The 21,641-nt window shown below is 34.6% G+C and overlaps 1 protein-coding gene across 3 annotated transcripts; it reads right to left on the bottom strand.

Moving 5' to 3' along the window:
* Positions 1-684: 684 nt before the first annotated feature.
* LOC120632716 (cytochrome P450 6k1-like) lies at positions 685-20,691 on the bottom strand. 3 transcript variants are annotated; one of them, XM_039902695.1, is made up of 10 exons: positions 20,616-20,691; positions 14,938-15,101; positions 13,262-13,462; positions 7,700-7,846; positions 6,576-6,760; positions 4,290-4,447; positions 3,751-3,869; positions 3,074-3,179; positions 2,390-2,638; positions 685-898 (listed from the first exon to the last, which is right to left on the bottom strand). In XM_039902695.1, the coding sequence occupies exons 2-10, from the start codon at positions 15,091-15,093 to the stop codon at positions 726-728; spliced, it is 1,494 nt and encodes a 497-aa protein (XP_039758629.1). In that variant the 5' UTR covers positions 15,094-15,101; positions 20,616-20,691; the 3' UTR covers positions 685-725. The 3 variants fall into 3 exon arrangements, with proteins under 3 accessions (XP_039758629.1, XP_039758630.1, XP_039758628.1); XM_039902696.1 differs by lacking the exon at positions 20,616-20,691 and adding an exon at positions 18,793-18,837; XM_039902694.1 differs by lacking the exon at positions 20,616-20,691 and adding an exon at positions 18,481-18,573.
* Positions 20,692-21,641: the final 950 nt, after the last annotated feature.

Genomic DNA, 21,641 nt, shown 5'->3' on the forward strand with positions numbered 1-21,641 from the left:
ACTCGAACATACAAGTATAAAACACTTATAAAGCATGGTAAACCAAAAATAAAATTGGTTTGTTATCACCAACTGTTCTGCCTTTTGTACCATAGTCTCGAACATTCTTGAGAAACGATTTACGGTTCAACGTCACGATTTCCAATTCCGTTTGTTAACGACATCTCTGTATTGAAATTTATTCTCAAGAAGTTTGGCGCTTAGATTATGATTGGTTAAGAATAAGTGTGATAGGAATCCATTACCATCTGCTTCGAAAACATTTATTATTCCTTTATTTTAATTTGTTATCAGTTTAGCGTGTCTGTGTGTCTGTCAGTAGCATCGTATTATAATTAATCGCGAGTGTTCATAGCTATTTTGTATTTTATTTGTATTTATACTTTGATGGAGTAGTATGGGTATCAAACAAAAGAACTCGATTAGTAGAAAACTGTATTATTAAAGACGGCCTTTTTTCATGGCTATCAAATGAAAGAGCTTGACAAGAATATATAAGAAAAATTGCAAACCCAAGATGGCGCCACCAGAAAATGGCAAATTACATTTTTCACAACCCTCAGTATATCTATAATCTCTCAAAATAATTTAAACTATATTGAAAGCAGAGTTTCTTAATTTTTTTATTTATATATTTATGTAATGTTTTTTATTTATATATTTATGTACTTTAAGAACAAAATTTAAAAAAAAGTCGGAAAATATTTAAATTAACACCGTAAATATTAAACTCTGGGTACAAATTCAACAGATATGACTTGTCCAGGGGAGTAAAAAATTCCTCGTTCATCAATGGTTATGTCAACAGGTTTTGGCATTTCTGGTAATGGAATTACTCTGTAGTTCAAAAATATAGATACCATTGCAAAGCGCATAGTCATCAAGCCAAACCTTTGTCCTGAAAAGGAAACAGAAAAACTTAGAAAATTAAACTTATTGTAATTGAATTGCAGAACGGCGGACATGTATGTCCAAGTAATAATAAAAGGAAATCTTTGTTACAGGCATATGTGTAATGAGTAAGTCATTTTTTTGTCTGGTGTCGGCCGTGGCAAGTTACGACCCTACAAATTAAGACGTGCTGCTAAGCGATTTAGCGTTCCGGTACGATATCGTGTCGAAATCCATTATGGATATGGGTATAATATATCTGTCAAAACCCTTCCAGGTGAGCCCATCCATTACCATATAAGACTGCATAATCACTTAATGAGTGAGATTGCAGTCAAGGGCTAATTTGTAGTGAAATAAAAAGAAACCTGTTTGTATACTCATTGAGAGTACCGGAGCGCAAGCACAGCTAGGCCGGACTGCAGTGTGCACAAGGTGTATTCTGCTCTCACAGTTGACTCACTATTACTCAGTATAGATGAGGAAGAATAATCTTTAACATTATAATGCTTCTTTAAATATTTTTTTATAATAAGTTGAAACGAAGACGCAAAAATGATGTCATGTTAGCTCCGTTATTGCCAGTAAATTACCCTCATATTCTCTGGGACAAAATACATTTACAAAAAATTGCACGATTAATTAATGTGTTCTGTTTTTAAATTGGTCAGCCAATAACCAGCTTTTACCGTTGTAAAATTGATACTGGCAAGTTCAACGATATACGAGTAAGGATATCGTTATTAAATTGGTTTGAAACTCGAATTACAAATGATTACGTAATAAAGTTATGGTAAAATTATTTAAAATGTTCATTATTAATATCTCACTACAGAGCACGGGTCTCCTCCCACATTGAGAAGGGGTTAAGGCCGTAGTCCACCACGCTGGCCCAGTGCGGATTGGTGGACTCAAATGTAACAATAAACGAATTCCAAAAAAAAGTTATTCTAACAGCTTCTTAGTCAGTTTATCTTGATTTTTTTTTCTTGGATTTCTTATCCAAGATATTATATAAAATGGTTTAATTTAGGAAAGCTTTCCAATAAAACCATTTTTTATAACCATTGATTTTTATTACCTTCCTGGCGTGGCGTTGAGCGATGCGGTCTTAAGTTGGAGGTCCCGGGTTCAATCCCCAGCGGGGGCACTTTGGAAATATATAATTTCTGAATTTACTCTGGAATAGTCTGGTGGGAAGATTCAGCCGTGGCTAGTTACCACCCTACCGACAAAGACATGCCGCTAAGCTAAATTTAGCGTTCTGGTAGGATGTCGCGTAGAAACCGATTAGGAGTATGAGTTAAGTATAACTCGGAAAGGAAAATAGATTCAAATAGGACTTTCTTTTGCTTTTCAAACCAAGGTTAACCGTGACATGTTCCTGATGTTTAACCAAGCCCAGTTATGGATAAGTTTATTTTTGCTTTTAATGTTAAGATTCCTAAATTGTATGTTCACCAGATTAATAAAATAGCCTACCTATATATATAATTACCTATGCAAATCCTTGGACCTTCTCCAAAAGGCATGTAAGTATAAGGTTTGATGTCTTTTTCGTTTTCTGGCGAAAATCTATCGGGATCAAACTTGTCTGGATCGGGGAAGTAATCTGGATCGTAATGCATGCCGATACCATTGACGTACACTGGGGTGCCTGCTTTGATTGTCAGCTTATCATCAACCTTGTAGTCTTCAGCGGAGACCCTGTCCAGCCAACTCATAGGAGAATACTTTCGGAGACCCTCTGTTCAAAAGATATTGTAACATTTAAATAAATAAATAAATATACTACGACAATACACACATCGCCACCTAGCCCCAAAGAAAGCATAGCTTGTGTTATGGGTACTAAGATGACTGATGAATATTTTTATGAATAATATACATAAATACTTAGAATATACATATAAACACCCAGACAATGAAAAACATTCATGCTCATCACACAAACATTTTCCGGTTGTGGGAATCGAACCCACGGCCTTGGACTCAGAAAGCAGGGTCAGTGCAAACTGCGCCAACCGGCCGTCATACATTTGTAAATATATATAAATTATATAATCAGTGCCATTAAATAATGTATTTGTAAAATACGTGCTTTCTCATTTGCTCTGTTTACGCCCATATGTTGTGCGTAAGACATAGCATTACCAGGCCATATGTAACATTATTGTTATACCTTTGATAACACTGTTAAGATAGGTCATGTCTGCCAATTGTTCGGAAGTAAAATCATCGCTACCATTGACCTCTTTCGCTTCAAGTAGATATTCGTACAATTTTTCCTAAAATTAAAACAAAAAAAAACATTTTTAGGCAAATCAAAAAAAGAAGTAACGGAAAAATGTTATTAGTAAAAACGCGAAATTTAATTATATGAATATTCATTCAGCCATTATTGCATACAGTGCATTGTGTCCAAAATAAGAGTAGACGTCCCGAGCACGTCTCATAGCTTCACAGCCGCGAAATGTTGCTAGCCCACAAACTTTCCCATTTTCCTCATGTAAGAGTAAACGTTTAGAAAACCAGAGGTAAAATAATTACTGTCAACTGCTAAATGAATAAAGTGACAAACCACCTGTTCGAGAAACACTACTAAAGTGGAGTGGTTTTTGATGCTTCAATATTAATCGTGTACACGGATTCTGTATGTTTTTTATTCTGTGGTTAAAATTTAATTTATATTATAAGGAAATTAAACACTTTTAATGAAGCTTTTATAAAAATTCAATGCCTTAATTATATTTTAAAATTAAAACCTTAAATAAGCACAAATGAATTGCTACGAAATTAAAAAAATAAGATAAAACCTACGTGTTCTTATTTAATATTGCTTCTTAGACTTTAAATTACCTGTAGTTCAGGATGGTAGGCTAATTCATATGTAATAAAAGCCAACAAGGACCCAGAAGTATCATATCCACCGGATAAGATTATTGCTGCCTGGGCAACTATGAAGTCGTCTGAATAACCTGTTCAGTATTAAAATTTAAAAAAAATAATTATCAATTAATTTCAATTATATTACATAATACCTTATTGTGCTGTTGTATTTGTATCTCTGTATTCATTCATTCATTCATTCATAATCGTAAAAAAATATAAAATTAATATTTCTAGCCTATTGTCCTACGACATCAAGGTAAAGTAGAAAAACGTGAATCTTATATTATTTATTTTTATATAATTTAGATTAACTAAGGAATTCTTAGCTTCTATTCCTAAGTTGTTCACTCTTTGATAGCCCAGTGTGTAGTGTTTTATCATTAGTAGGAGCTGAATTGGAAAAGCGCTCAGGCCGCGATTGCAAGAGAGTCGCAGGTTCAAATCCTGTCGGTTCCGAAAAAAAAATTATATGCATTTTATATTTATAAAATTAATTAAAGTGTTACTTTCATTGCGTTCATCACTTTCTTTTTTAATTTTCAACAAAGCATCAAGTAAATCTCTCGGCTCCCCTGCTGCGTCAGTGTTTGCTTCACGCTGCGCTACAGCGGCTCTATAAACCTTTTTAAAGTAATCTGTCGATGATTTTGGAAATAATTTAAATCTGAAATAAATAAAAAGAAATGCATTACATGTATTCTTTCCACGGTATACTTTAATTAAGATGTTATTGTAATACCACGGTATTTAGTGAAATGTTTTACTTAAATTGACTCATCATATGAACCCATTATCGACCGACTATAGGATACGGGTCCCCTCTCACAATGAGAAGGATTTAGGCTCTAGTCCACATTGCTTGTCCAGTTTATTTTTCGTACATCGATAGACCTTTTAATCTTACCGATCAACAGTCAGTTACTAAAGTTTACAACAGCAGTAGGAAAATATAAAAACACTATTTTTTGCATTTAGAAAAATAAGTCCACGCCACCGCACTGCACCCTTACACTAGAAATAGGATACTTCTTACACACCAGATAATTAATTAAATTTTCTTAGCATACGTTTGTGTTTTATTAACACCAATAAATAGTTTGCGAATTAACTGAGTTACTGTTATAAGACGAAAGCCACTATGTATATCTTTTGTGTTAAGAAGCCTCAACACCACTTAAACATACATCTTGACAGCTCTAGCTGAAACTGCAAGCTCTGTAAAAGCTAACAAAGACTGAAGGTTCAATGTACTACTACGGCTAACTTCCACAGCCATAGCACGTAAAGCTTTTACCTCACGTAGCGATCCCCTTTAAAACTACGTTATAACCAGAGAATATAAAAGTAGATTAGATCTAGGAACAGAAATAGATTTAAGTTATGTTATCAGATTAATAGACTAGATTTAATATTTAAAATATTGGTTCGAAGCAGACTTTACGACATACTATTAAAATAAGCTTAATTTGCTATACTCCGCGAAAAGCAGGAGAATCTGTATGGTGTTTTTATAATTTATCCTGTACAATGTTATATATTTTTACCCAATAGGATTTTTTTATTTAACAACATTATTCGGGGCAACCATATTATTTACCTTTTATTTATTATGCCGTTCGCAAATACGCCATCCCTATATTACTCGAGGGCTAAGTATATGAGGGCCGAAGAGGCCTTATTATCCACAAAAGTCACCAACACGTGCCAGATATGTGTTGCTCTAAAATATCTTTCTTAGCACCTCGCCGGAAATCCACCGTCTTATTTCATTACAATTATGTAGGTAGGTACAACCTGATTACCACGAAAGGTTAATTTGACTTTTAAAAATAAAAAATTGTACCTACATGTAGTACTTATCTAAATTACTTACTGATATATTTTAATGCGTTGATAGCCTAATCATTTTACCACTAACTTCACGGAGCATTATGTGCGTTTATAATTTAAGCAATTAAATATCACTTGCTAGAACGATGGAGGAAAATATCGCGAGGAAACCTTTTGGTGCGGTGAAAAAGCTTTATCGCTACCTCTGTCCTCTTGAGCGGGACAGGAGTTGTGTGGTAACCGTACACCTGAACTATGGCTTTACTAGACGCTCGGGAACCCGTCATATAATGCCCGGACGTCTACCAACCGCCCCAGTCGAATGCTAGAACTCCAATGCCAAAGGGATCGGGACCACTTTCCCCGACACCATAATGCTAGAATGTGTCTGGTACCTCCAACCGTCTTCGCTCCACCGTCCGCTCCGTCTTCTGGAGGGCCACTTTTAGCCCCCAACATACCAATTATGTGACCAATTATGTGACCGCGAATTCAGTCATTTTAAATTTGAATTTACTACACACAATGTCACAGAAATCAAAAATAATATGATTACAATACAAATTTAATAATGAAATAAAATAAATAAAGTTGGCAATCCATAAATTAAAATATATAAATATAAATAAATAAATAAGTATAAATATACTACGACAATACACACACCGCCATCAAGTCCCAAAGTAAGCACGTAGCTTGTGTTATTGGTACTAAGATAACTGATGAATATTTTTATGAATAATATACATAAATACTTACAATATGCATATAAACACCCACTGAAAAACATTCACGTTCATCACATAAACTTTTTCCAGTTGTGGGAATCGAACCCACGGCCTTGGACTCTGAAAGCAGGGTCGCTGCCCACTGCGCCAATCGGCCGTCAAAACTATCAAGTTTGTATATTCTTAGTTTTAAGCAAAATGGGTGTTAATGAATAAAATGTGTTATTAACTTACCTGAATAAGTCAACCACTTCCGGAAAGAAGAACATGCTACACCAGCCAACACCCCGCAGGATACTGTATTTCATAAACTCTTCGGTGACTGATCTGAGATGACTTTTGCCAGTCAGGGTTGCATCACAGGCGACACCAAAAGCAGATATTCCTATTACATCGGTAGTGTAATCTGCGTATAATGACTGTAACATAAGACCGACATTAGCTCCTCATAATATCTTCAAATCCACCAGTACATTGCTCAAAATTAAACCAAGTGAAGTTTGATAGGACAGGTTTTCTAGAAAAAATGTGTGTGTGTCTATTGTACACACGTAAGATGTAAACGTCTTTGTTACATCATTTTTATTTTATATATAACAGTTAGACAGTTTATAGATAACAGTTTGTTAATTGTTTATATCGACTGTTTGTTTAAAATTACTACTGTAACCTAAACAACCGCACTTGGCCGACTACGGCTTAAGCCCTTCTCTTTCTGGGGAACCGTACCCTATATAAAATTAAATAAAGAACAAAAACACCTAAGCAGCACTGTCTCCATCCTAACTTATATTATAAATGCGAAAGTTTGTTTGATTGTCCTTCCTGCATGTCCAAAATAAGCAACCAAATACGAGGATCGCGGATTTTACGATGTATTTGTAATGAAAAACTGAGGTTAATCTCACACTCACCCACGTTTTGCATGCATTAGATTAGAAATTAAGATAGCGCGTAACAGAAAAACGTAACATTGCTATAAAATTTCTCCCTTACGTCGATAAAGAAGTGTCACTCCAAAAATTTGTTCATATTTTTGTATTTGTACATCAAAAGTAAGACCCATCAAAATATATTTGAATAAAGAATTTATTTAACTTTGAAATTAAAAATTCATTTTATTTTAAGGTCTAGTTTATAAGCACTATTGAAACGTCAAGTCTATCTGCTTGAAGTTACTCTACCACCAGTATGAAAAGCAGATTCTACCGATAAAAACCCGACAAGAAAGTAGCAGAAAAATTATTTAGGGATAAAGTAGCTTATTGCGCTAATAATTCAAGCGACCTTAACTTTTGTACGCTATGAATTTATTCGACACAAGTAATGCGTTTCAAAAATTCAAAATAATAATTTACCTTTAAATGTATTCCGCTTTTTTGTTCTCTCTTAATTCTTTGAACTAGTTCCTTGGACTTTGAACGAATGACGTTCTGTAGAATCCTGAGTTTGGCTGCTGTGAATGTGCTGGTCAAACGACGGCGTATGTTGGTCCACGCAGGGTCCTTAGCAAATATAAAAGAAGCAAACAGTTCAAGTATAGTCCAAATAAAGTTAATTACAAACTTTGACAATAGTTTTATTAATGACCTTCATAAAAATATTGTCAAAGTATGTCATTAACGTTATACTTTAAAAAAAGCTTGGATGTGAATTGCTCTAGCTTCATAGCTTAATTTAAATTTACTGGAAGATGGTGGTAACAAAAAATTGGTTGCCTGTAAAGTCGGTATACGGGCGAAAGTTTTACGTGACAACGACTTTGAGTGGTAAAATAATTTTAATGTGAATATTCATTCGTATAGTAGCAAGAAGGATGAAATAATAGTAACAATTTAAAACATTTATTTATACAAAGAATTATATTTAAAACATTAATTTATACAAAGAATCTCGCACTGAATTTCATATTAACAAAATTTTATTTTTACCTTTACACATACATACGTATATATATACAAATATACATACAATAACTTGCAATACATTTGCGTACAATGAAACAGCGTTTACTACAAAGGGACGCGTGTGCTAAAAAAATATAAAGAATGGAAGGCCCAGGTATTCAGATATTCACTGCAATACCCACAATGTTCAGGATGGCACTTAATCTTTCATTAATTAACCGTATTATTGAAGCTAAATACCTAGTTTCTTAGCAGTAATCATTTATTCTCATGACTATTATTCTTCCTTCCTATTAAAGTATTCATTTTATAAAAGAAATCTTTAAAGCCCACCAACCTGCTTTAGAGCACTGTTGTGGGTCTGGACACTATAAACCTGACTTCCCAAGGAGTGAAATAAAACAACTGGACTGACTCTAATACTGTATATTAAGCTTCTCTATAATTCATATTACTTGTTACCTTCAAATGACTCTACAACCAGTTCGGAATGCTGTCTTCGGCAGAGAAGACCACTGGCAAGAAACTCTACCGTTGCTCTTTTATTCAATCAATTAAAACAACTTATAAACACAATTACAACATTATCATATGTTATAACGCTAGGCCCTTTGATACAAGACATATAAGACAGGTCAAACATAACTACTAGGATCACTTATAACATCAGGACTTTTGAAGCAAATTGTTTGTATAGAGCAACCTCTGCTACATAAACTGTCGGTATAAAGTTATGCTAGGGCTCCATATATGATACCTAAATAAACCAAAGGATGCGATATACTTATCTGATGCTACATCAGGTACAACCATAGTACCAACAACTTTTAACAACTTATCTCAACTCCATCACCAGTATATACGACTCTTGTTTTGCCACAACAATATTTCGTTAAGTATGTCGTTTCCATTATAAATCATCTATTCCCAATTTGTAACGTTCTATCCACAATACTTTACTTAATCTTCTATCCTCAATTCATTAATTTAAATCCGTCCTCACTTTTTCTTTGCCGCCAATCTAACTTGTCAAACTCGCGTCTCCCGCCATAGATCCTATACTTTTTTTTGACAGTCTACTAAAGTCCATTATTCTATTTTCAATACATTATCAATGAGTATACAAACTATGATTTGTTGATATATTTAATATAATCATCGGGTTTATCATAGATAAAGTGCTGTAATTCCCTATTTCCTAACACGGCCATTCTGACAAGTACTTCGTTCTCGAAGTACATAGGGTTATTCTTTTTAGGTATATGTATTGTATCATAAGTCTTTAGGTTCAAAGAACATCCTTATAAGTACATCATCTTATGTACACCTCTATAACATTAGTTCAAATGGTATATAAGCATAAAAAATCATCAAATCAGTTACATTCTGTATACACTTTTATCAATAAACTGTAAACAATATTTTATCAAAAGATAGGCATAATCATAACATTTTATAATTAAAGTGAAAGAGACCAAAAAAAATTTTCATTAAAATTCCACACCATTTAACATATTATATTACAACAATATAATACTTCTAATAAAGTAAAATGATTAATTTTCAACAATGTAAATCAAAAATACTCATTTTCTATTATCTTGTACATTTTAACATGTACAATCACAATCCAAATATTTCCATCTCAATATAAATCTCAAAACAATTTATCCTTTTGCCTCCAGTCCAACTTTATCAAAATATCCACACAGGTAATTGTATTTCCCATCAATTCTGTCATTGACATTGTTAGTCTCATTTAGTCACAGATGCAATCGGTACAGTCTAATAGTCAAACCAATATATACCAAAACACCAACACCCACTGGTGATATCAACAACATCATCACTCTCAAGTGATATCAATAACATCATCACCCACTGGTGATATCAACAACATCATCACTCTCAAGTGATATCAATAACATCATCACTCACTAGTGATATCCACATCATCATCACTCTCAAGTGATATCAATAACATCATCACCCACTGGTGATATTCATATTTTTTCCACTGTCCAAGTCAAGTAATATATAAGATAAATATAAAACAATTAATATAAAAACGCTAAGATGGAATTATTTCTATTAGTTTACATCTTTTTTTTTTTATCATCTCATCATAAAAGCCAAGGTTTATGTTTAATTGTTATTTCTATTATTTCAATCTAAACATCAATTAAACCACCTGTTTAACAGAATCATTTATCATGCAAGGACTCTTAAAATTTCACATAAAATTTGATAATTTAAACAACTGTAAACCTAAGTATAATCTAATTATTTATAATGCAACTAATATATTTTCCTTTGCAGCAGCAACATTAATTTAGTTTAATATTGTATTTTATTTATATCATTTTTAAAAACTTCTCTCAACCTCATACTGAAAGATCACTGACCTAACCTAGCCCACAACATTTAAGCTGACTCCTTTGTTGACTCCTGAATTCTTTTCTTCACACACCCAACATAGAAACTAAACTATTTCATTTAGCTATTCAGTAGTAATTTTCCCTATATGTATTGTTCTGACACATAATCATATTCTATTCTATTCTACCAAGAAATTTTGATTTTTTTTTTTTTTGTTTTGTTTTGTTTTTTGTGTATTATTTTTTTATGTTCTGAATAATTTACACAATCTCTCCTATCTCGGCTTTCCTGACAAGTACTTCGATCTCGAAGTACATAGAATAGTTCCTAAATAAAAGTCAACAGCTTGGCTAACCTGACTAGTTGCTCAATATAAACTTGAAATCTTGTATGTAATAAATAAGAATCAAAAGAAAAATCTATTACACATTCCGTTCGGCTAACCTGACCAGTTAATTTATTTTAGCCTGGACAGACTAATAAAATAAAAGTTAACACAAATTCCATTTGGTTAACCTGACTAGTTAAATAAAACTTGAAATTTTAAATTTATCACACTTATCACACATTCTGTTTGGCCAACTTGACTAGTTGCTCAATTTAAACTTGAAATCTTGTATGTAATAAATAAGAATCATAGGAAAAATATATCACACATTCCGTTCGGCTAACCTGACCAGTTTATGTATTTTAACCTTGACAGACTAACAAAATAAAGCTCAACACAAATTCCATTTGTCTAACCAGACTAGTTAAATAAAACTTGATAATTCAAATTTATCAAACTTATTACACATTCTGTTAGGCCAACTTGACTCGTTGGTTATCACAAACAAACTTAAATCAATTCTATTTTGGACTTAATCATTTCAGCAAAATAAACAAAGAGCCACTAGGCCATATCAGTTTCAGGTAATAAGTACTATCTTTCAAAAGTAGAAACCACAAAAAGAAAAGATAAATAAAAATATCACATCAATTGGTTCCCCGGACCACATATACTTAAACAGAATTTCACCAAGCATGGTGCTTTGTCTCCAGAGTGTTTCTGTTTTAGCACATAGCAGCAAATAGTTGAGGCATCATAAAAAACATCAAACTCTTTACTATGTCCATATTTGACGGGATGGTTCTAAAAAAAGTAAATCTGCATTAGAGAAAGCCATAAATTGGACATGAATAGGATCCCACTTCTGATGCTAAAAAAATATAAAGAATGGAAGGCCCAGGTATTCAGATATTCACTGCAATACCCACAATGTTCAGGATGGCACTTAATCTTTCATTAATTAACCGTATTATTGAAGCTAAATACCTAGTTTCTTAGCAGTAATCATTTATTCTCATGACTATTATTCTTCCTTCCTATTAAAGTATTCATTTTATAAAAGAAATCTTTAAAGCCCACCAACCTGCTTTAGAGCACTGTTGTGGGTCTGGACACTATAAACCTGACTTCCCAAGGAGTGAAATAAAACAACTGGACTGACTCTAATACTGTATATTAAGCTTCTCTATAATTCATATTACTTGTTACCTTCAAATGACTCTACAACCAGTTCGGAATGCTGTCTTCGGCAGAGAAGACCACTGGCAAGAAACTCTACCGTTGCTCTTTTATTCAATCAATTAAAACAACTTATAAACACAATTACAACATTATCATATGTTATAACGCTAGGCCCTTTGATACAAGACATATAAGACAGGTCAAACATAACTACTAGGATCACTTATAACATCAGGACTTTTGAAGCAAATTGTTTGTATAGAGCAACCTCTGCTACATAAACTGTCGGTATAAAGTTATGCTAGGGCTCCATATATGATACCTAAATAAACCAAAGGATGCGATATACTTATCTGATGCTACATCAGGTACAACCATAGTACCAACAACTTTTAACAACTTATCTCAACTCCATCACCAGTATATACGACTCTTGTTTTGCCACAACAATATTTCGTTAAGTATGTCGTTTCCATTATAAATCATCTATTCCCAATTTGTAACGTTCTATCCACAATACTTTACTTAATCTTCTATCCTCAATTCATTAATTTAAATCCGTCCTCACTTTTTCTTTGCCGCCAATCTAACTTGTCAAACTCGCGTCTCCCGCCATAGATCCTATACTTTTTTTTGACAGTCTACTAAAGTCCATTATTCTATTTTCAATACATTATCAATGAGTATACAAACTATGATTTGTTGATATATTTAATATAATCATCGGGTTTATCATAGATAAAGTGCTGTAATTCCCTATTTCCTAACACGTGCCTTTCACTTTTTATGTCTGTCTCTCTCGCTCTTAGGCGGGCGCGTGCCTCTCACTCGCTCTCATTGTGAGCGCATAACGTGAGCGGAGCGTAACGCAGTTTCTTGAAGTGTCACCCGGCAAACCAATTTATAAGACGTTGTCACGTCAAAAAAGATTTGTAAAATCATAAGTAAAAGTATACAATTTTAGGGCCTTATCGGTACATAGCGAGGTAGGTGGTACATATAAATATATATATATACATAACTACGATATATATATACTTTTATACACATGCTGAATATTTTGTGTGGCCTGGATAAAAATATTTATTTCTTACAAAACTGTATATACAATTGCAATAACCTACTTTAACGGTGAACAAGTTGAGTTTCCCGATAGGGTCCGCGTCGCCGCCTGACACAAATCGATCTCTGAAGTTGGCGGAATCCTTGACCAGCACAAGACGGGCGAGTTCCGGCGAGTTGATGATGAGGGCCGGTCTCCAGAACAACCAAATACCGATGTAGGGCGTTTTGAAACGTTCATACATCCGACGCATCCATACACCCTGTTATCAAATAATACTGTAATTAATTGAGGTGGAAACGTACTTGTATGCGTCATAAATATTATATAATCGGTTTCATATTATGTTATTACTAGATGTGCCCTGCGGCTTCGCCCGCGTTTTTTTGGGAGGCAGCGTACTGCTACGTAGTATACACATATATGAGATTTATTGATTTTTTCACAAACTTTTTTTTATCTTAAGTATTTTTTTTTCAATGAAAAGTATACTATATTATTTCTGATACCTACAAGAATATGTATACAGAGTTTCATGAAGATCAGTTAGGTAGTTTTCGCGTGAAAGCGTAACAAACAAAATTACATTCACATTCATAATATTAGTAGGGATTATGTTTAAAATTTAGTATAACTAGCTTACACCCTAAACTAAATGCGATAGTTGCTATACAACCGACAACCTTTCTTACGCCTTTAAACTATTAAGTTATATTTTTTCAAGTCCAAATGTATATGTTCAGTATTCCAAGACCTAAGACAATTTTATACCAAATTTCATCAAAATGTATTGCCATTAATTGACAAGATTATAATTAAATTCCGCTTGAGAGCTATCCCAAAAATAACCATGCATATTTTCAGAATAAATAAGATTTGCATTTATTTATTGGGTCTACCGGCGATTGCACATAATTAAAAATAATATTCCTTACCAAATATACATTACACAAGTATGCAAAACCATGTAAAGGTTTATAATTTTCAAAGTATTCACTTTGAAAATTATTAGTTAATATATAAGAAAAAATATAGTAACGGGAGATGTGTGGAATTCAATTAACGTGCAGATCTGAGGATATCGCTTCTATAACAGTAATATTCATTTTATTAAATATTATGTCAATCACTGCTTTTAATTTTTAACCTACTTCAAAATAGGAGGTGGTTCTCAATTCGAACAATGAGTATTTTTTTATAGTGGTATTGAATGCATTTTCGATAACGAACATCCGAAAGCCATTCGTCGTTTGAAGCGGTGATAGCCTAGTGGGTAAGGCTTCGGCTTTCCAATCATGGAGACCGAGTTCAAGCCCGGGAACGCACCACCAAATTGTACCTACTCTCTTGATATATATTTAACAATATTTTTTCTTTGGTGTCCAATAAAAGTGTATTCACCAACTTTTCGGAGTTATGTGGGTGTTCATTTAAACAATTTAAATATCACTTCGCTTTAAACGGTGAATGAGAACAACGTGAGCAAAGCTGCATGCCTGAGATCAACCCGCACTTGACCAGCGTGGTGGACTACGGCCTTAACTCTTCTCATTCCGAAGACCGCCCCGAGCCCTGTAGTGGGCCGGTGATGAGCTGATGATGATGATGATGATGATGATGATGATGATGATGATGATGATGATGATGATGATGATGATTGGTCGTTTCATCACCAATTTATCGAAAACCACTAAAGGCTGGTATTTTTATAAAACTAGCGTTGACTCAAACCCTTACCGCATTTTGCTGCTGAAGGAATGTCAAGCTGCCCAAGATCGGGTTTGGAGGCAAGTGTGGCACCCCACGCTTCGCCCAGTAGTTCCTAACTGCCACCCAGCGCAGGTAGAGCCACAGGACAGCCGCCGCAATGCACACCGTTATAATGTAAAGCATACCGGCACCTATATGTTAAAATTACACTAGTACAATGAACGTGTACTTGATTTCACTAACATACACAGTTATTGCCCGTGTTTATTACGGTTTCTAGGAAATCCCGCGGAACCCGTTTGTTTTCCTGGGATAACCCATGTCACTCTCCGTCCTTTCAACTAACTCTATGCCAAAACTCTGGTTGATTGTTAGCTTAGTAGGGACGTGAAGGACAGACATTTTAGATAAAAGAATAATTAATAATTTAAGGTCAGATCATTGTGGTCAACTTATTACTGTTTTAAATACTATCAATAAAAGCAGACAAATTATAAAGTGTAGGCCAATAACTAAGACTAAATTATTGCGATTCAAACGTGAAATTTCTGCGAAAATCCCTGGTATTGCGTGCGAACATTTTCATCCGGACAGTCTTTATAGTGCACTATTTAATACTATAAACAACGAATTTAATAGAGTATTCAACTTTAAGCACATCAATGTCAGTAATAAATTAAAATTTAGTGACTGGGCTACTGTACACAACCTGGAAAATAGTTAATTACGAGTCAGGAAAAACTAAATCTCGTGATGTGGATTTTGAACTTATTGTTGATAACAATAAAGTGACGTCTGACAGGGAGGTTGCTAATACTTTCGAAAACTTCTTTCAGAATGTTCCCATTTTGTTAACAGATTCTCTAAGCTCTTCACCAATAGCAGCTCAGCGTATATTGAGAGATAATGTTAAAGAGTGCAATGTTTTATTTAATTTTAAACATATATCTGCAATAGATATTGTAAAGAATTTCAGGTTATTAAAGTTGAAAAAAACCGGTGATCTGTGGGGTATGTCGGTGATGGTCATTTCTAACATTATTGACGTTATTGCCCCTTATCTAGCCGTAATTTTTAATGAATGTGTTGATATGGGTATTTTTCCGAACCTAATGAAATGTAGTAAATTAATACCCCTTTTTAAATCCGGTCATAAAAATGACCTTAACAATTACAGGCCTATTTCAATCTTGCCAACTCTTAGTAAGGTCTTTGAAAAAATTATACTTTATCAACTTTTAAATCATTTTAATGTAAATAACTTACTTCATCCGGAGCAGTACGGCTTCACTAAAGGTCGTAGTACAACGGATGCAGGCGCAAGACTCATAAAGCATATTTACGATGCCTGGGAACGTTCGCAGAATGCCATTGGTGTTTTCTGTGATCTGTCCAAAGCATTCGATTGCGTTGAACACAAAACGTTGTTATTAAAACTAAGCCACTATGGCATCAAAAACGTTGCACTCCATTTAATTGCCTCTTATCTAAGTGATAGAGTTCAAAGGGTATGCGTAAAAGACATAAAGTCTAAGGGATCATCTGCCTTAATGGGTGTCCCACAAGGCTCAATTTTGGGTCCCTTATTGTTTCTGGTGTATATAAATGATCTGCCACACCATGTCAGGGGCACTTGTGAGATTGTACTGTTCGCAGATGATACATCTCTCATTTTTAAGACTGATAGAAACAAAGATAATTTTGACGACGTAAACCGTGCTTTGTCACATGTGTCAGACTGGTTTACTGTTAATAACTTACTTTTAAATGCAAAAAAAACCAAGTGTTTGGAATTTGTTTTGCCTTACGTAAAAAAAATTGATAAAAACATCATAATAAATGGAGAAACACTTAAAATAGAAAACTCCACTGTTTTTCTAGGAGTGACCTTAGATTGTAAACTACAGTGGGGTACCCATATAGAAAGCCTAGCGAGTAAACTCAGCTCAGCTGCATATGCAATCAGGAAAATTAGACAGCTTACCGATGTTGAAACAGCTAGGCTTGTTTATTTCGCATACTTTCACAGTATTATGTCCTATGGGATCTTGCTGTGGGGAAAAGCTGCAGATATTGAAAGTATATTTATACTACAGAAAAGAGCCGTACGATCAATATATAAACTTGGATCACGCGAATCGCTTCGTGAAAAATTTAAAGAAATAGGTATTCTTACAGTAGCTTCGCAATACATTTATAATAATATAGTCTTTGTGAGGCAAAATATTACTCTTTATAAATCAAAAGCTGAAATTAACAATCGACTTACCAGAAACGGTCATAAATTAGTGATATCTGCATATCGTCTGCGAAAGGTGCAGAACTCCTTTGTGGGGTTGAGTATACGCTTTTACAACATGATTCCTAAGGAAATTCTTGACCTACCAATGCATACATTTAAAAAATGTGTAAAAACGCATCTAGTACAGCGAGGTTACTATACATTTGATGAATTCCTCAATGACAAGGTAGAATGGAAGCAGCCAGCCTCGCTCTCATCTCCCGCAAGATAGCAAAATGATTGTAAATGTTGATGTTGGAAAAGAGCAACTACTGAGTTTCTTGCCGGCTCTTCTCGGTAGAATCTGCTTTCCGAACCGGTGGTAGAGTCACACAAACATGCATACTTGACGTTTCAAAAGTGCTTATATTAGGCCTACTTGAAATAAATGAATTTTGAATTTTGAATTTTTTTTTGACAAACACCCTTAATACTATAAGTAAGGTTATCGGCGGAAACAAGACAAATAAGGGTAACATAATATTGTTATCACTACATCGCAATTTATTTATTTATTTTTCTTTAATTGGAAAACCAAAAGTTGTAAATACTAAATAGTTAACAAATAGAAGAGGAATCACGTTTAGGCCCTTCGTCTATACGTGATTCTTCCACTATTTTTTTTTTTATTAAAATTTATAGTTAGTTACGTTACGTATGCACGGTTTAACAGCAAAATTACGTCATGATAGATGCAGTGGTTGCGCCGAACATATTTAACAAAACAAAACAACTGGTGTACTAGCTTACTAAGAATTTACAGTATCAAACTTTTGAGCAAAAGAATAGATAATGGTTTAAAAAAACTATAAAAAAACACGCTTTATAAAGAAAACCGAGCTAAAAAATAAAAAATAGATTTTAATAAATTTAAATTAAGAATAGCGCAAAAATTGTAACAAATATTAATGAATAATAGTGTTAATAAGAAAAAATGTTTTATTTAAAACAAAGCGTGTGGTGGATGGTGCTGTTATAAATATTTCATTGATGAGAAATGAGAAGAAAAGATAATCATTTCGATAATATCTTAAAAAGCAGCCCAACAGAAATCTTATTTTGCAAATGGAATAATCTTATCAAATTAGTGTATTGTCATCGGTTCTCAATATATCTACATAGTTTGAACAAAATGAGACTTTGGAGAGAGTCAAAATCAAGTCCAAAGGAATCATAAACATACATACAGGTGAAGCTCCTACAAAGTGTGTAAAAAAAGGGCTTCCAAATTTTAAAAATATCGAAACAAACACCGGCTGAATCGCTTGCAACATCTAGTAAATACACACCGCGCAGATTTTCTTGTTGTCGAATTATAGCAAGTTAAATTTGACGTTCATGACTTGCACAAAACAACGCACTGCTTCGATCCAATAATCGCGCCAACATTAATAGCAACGTATGATATCGCGTTTGGCTGTCAGGGACACACTGATAAACAATTAAGTAATTTGGTATGTTATCGTGTTTATAAAAAAAAAACTTTATACTATAAATATTATTGTATAGGTAGAGACTAGAGACTGGCGTTGCCCGTTATCTTGCCACGCGCAGAATTAGTGTTTTCCCAAAGCATAAAGCATATTCGAACACATACTGACCGATAGAGCGTTGGCAATTACAAATGTTCTCAAACGTGTATGGAGTCTACCAATCCGCACTGGGCACGCGTGGTGGAGCACCGCCTTAACCCCTTCTCATCGTGGGAGGAGACCCGTACTCTATATAGGGCAAGTAAAGAGTTGATGTCATGAAAGATATAATTGATCCTTTTTGAAAAGTGCGTGTTGCCAGTGATGACCTATGGTACAGAAACATGGTCGTTAACTATGGGCCTCATAAGAAGGCGCAGAGTCACTCAGCGGGCGATAAAGAGAGCTATGCTCGGAGTATCTCTACGCGATCAAATCAGAACTGTGGAGATTTGTAGAACAACCAGAGTTACCGACATAGCTCAACGAGTCGCGAAGCTGAAGTGGTAATGGGCCGGGCACATAGTTCGGAGAAAGGATGGACGTTGGAGTCCCAAGGTGCTAAAATGGCAGCCGCGAAATGGTTAGCGCAGCGTTGGTCGACCCACAACGAGGTGGACAGGCGACATTAGGCGGGTCGCAGGTAGCCGCTGGATACAAGCGGCACAGTACCGTGGAATTTGGACTACAAAGACTACCTACTATGTCCAGCAGTGGACGTCTATCGGTTGATATGATGATGATTAAAACAGCGTTTATCTGATATTTATATTTAGCTGACCATGCAGATCTGATGGTAATTGGAAAACCATGGCCTATAATCAGAGCAACACTTCCCAGGGTATGAATGAATGAATGAATGAATGCTGCTTAGCGGCAGAAATAAATACGGTGGTAGTAACCCCTGGACAATCTGTCACAAAAAGCTTTCCTACTACTAAACACGCCCGAGATTGAAAGCAGAAATATCCCGCTAAATGTTAATAAAACAGCAATATGCTATTTATTCCGGGGCACAGTATGGCAAGCATTTCTGAAATATGACTGCATAAATTTGCAAGAATGCACTATTTGTGCTGAATTCGTTTCCTATCGGCTGCCATTTTTCATGTAAATATTATATGTTACAGCGAATGTTTAAACATTGCGTCGTTTTACATAACTCCGGGGTCATATAAGCCGGCCATTATCTTATTGCTATAAAGTAATATTACTAGTATATGAGGAAGTGTATTTGACCTTTAACCGCAGCAACGGAGTGACTCGAATTTGTATATATATATACCAAAAAAAATCCAAATGTAAAATTTTTCCATTTTTTCAAGAAGGCCTAATTGATAAGCCCTTTTGAAACTTCAAGTCAGTCTGTCTGTAGTGATTTTTTCTGTTTTTTGAGAGATGAGAGCCGAGTGGCCTGCTTCCAAGCAGCGTTGTCGTTAAGGAATTTATGAATCGTATAGTAACCACGATTTGTTAAATGTACATATTTAATGAGCCGGATACTAACAAAGTTTGTTCTAGTCTTGGGCAAACAACTACAATTTTTTTTTTCAATTGGGCCTGAATATTTAGTATCATCTGCAGCCTATTAACATCATACTAGACAAAGGCCTCGTCTCTCGTAGGAGAGGCGGTTATAGAGCATAGATCCACCACGCTACTTCATTGCGGGTTGGTGGGCTGTAACAACCATTACCACAATTATGGGATATTAACCGAGACTGACGGCTTAATGTGCTCTCTTCGGGCTGGTATTGATAATTCTTTATTAGAAATTACACAATACTTTAAATAATTACGACCGACCCGGTATTCGAATCCATCCGATTTGATCCGTAGCTAAACTGCTAATCACTAAACAAACAAGGTCGTAATACAAGAGAGGAATATTTAATATTTGAACTCCAAAATATTTAGCTTAATTTTTATGGATCCATACATGCTTTACATACTGTTGCTATCCCGCTATCCCGGTGTGCCTGTAAAGGAGTCTAGGGACATAACTGAATGATTGAATACACTTTTATTGCACACCACACACAGAAAATTAACAAAATACACATATAATAGAGCGATATTAACCTGATAAACAACTAAGACACCGGGAGGTAACTTTGCATCGTTCGAGTCCACGTAGGACTGCGGTGCATCGATAATGCAGTCGTATTTATATCAAAATACCCACACACAATGTCATGAACATAAATATCTGGCAAGTATGAATTTATAGTTATCAAAAGTTTAATTATTTACCCACTTTATAAAATTACCGACTAACCAACCAAAAGCGTAGAAGAACATACTATAGATCTACTATGTATATATATATATATATATATATATATATATAGCAGCTATATACTGTATTATGGATGATGTGGTTATATTCGACTGGGTTGCGGTTTGCATGCGAGCACTGCCTTGACCCAGCCACCATGCGACAAGTTGGAACACCTCGGCTGCGATAGCTACAGAGACGTGATTTTGAAGTTATACATCTTATGGCGCGTTAGGGAAAATTAGTGAGAGTAAATTTTTACGATGCGCGCGCACACCGCCACAAAAAACCGACACCATGAAGTAAGCTATAGTCGTCATTTTAGTTTTCCTAAAAAAGGTTTGACAGTTGACTTTCAATAATTCAAACAATAGCTTTTTTCTACAAACGTAGAAAAAACGACGAAAGATAAAATTTTAGAAATGATTTTTATCTTGTTACGCCAATGAAGTATAACTTCTAACGCGTGTACATAAGTACACACATGTTTATTTTTTTATTTTTCTTTTATTATTTTTATTAGGAATAATTGAGGGACCAAGCAGATGTCTCACTTGATGGTAAGTCGAATACCGTCACCTGTAAACAGAGCAACACTTCACAGGACATACACGTGCCGCCTAGAGTCTATTAATTTTAGACAGAGGTGCTAAGCTTCATATACCTTTAACTAAAACTACGCAACGAGCGGCAGAAATAA

The sequence above is a fragment of the Pararge aegeria genome, chromosome 20, assembly GCF_905163445.1.
Source record: "Pararge aegeria chromosome 20, ilParAegt1.1, whole genome shotgun sequence".
Taxonomy (NCBI): domain Eukaryota; kingdom Metazoa; phylum Arthropoda; class Insecta; order Lepidoptera; family Nymphalidae; genus Pararge; species Pararge aegeria.

Excerpts from the sequence above, each read along its gene's own strand:
- LOC120632716 (XM_039902695.1), bottom strand. The coding sequence starts at position 15,093 with ATGCTTTACATTATAACGGTGTGCATTGCGGCGGCTGTCCTGTGGCTC. Across the intron at positions 3,870-4,289 it reads AAGTGATGAACGCAATGAAA|GTTATTCAGACGACTTCATA; the intron begins GTAACACTTTAA and ends AATACTGAACAG. Across the intron at positions 899-2,389 it reads AGGTCCAAGGATTTGCATAG|GACAAAGGTTTGGCTTGATG; the intron begins GTAATTATATAT and ends TTTCCTTTTCAG.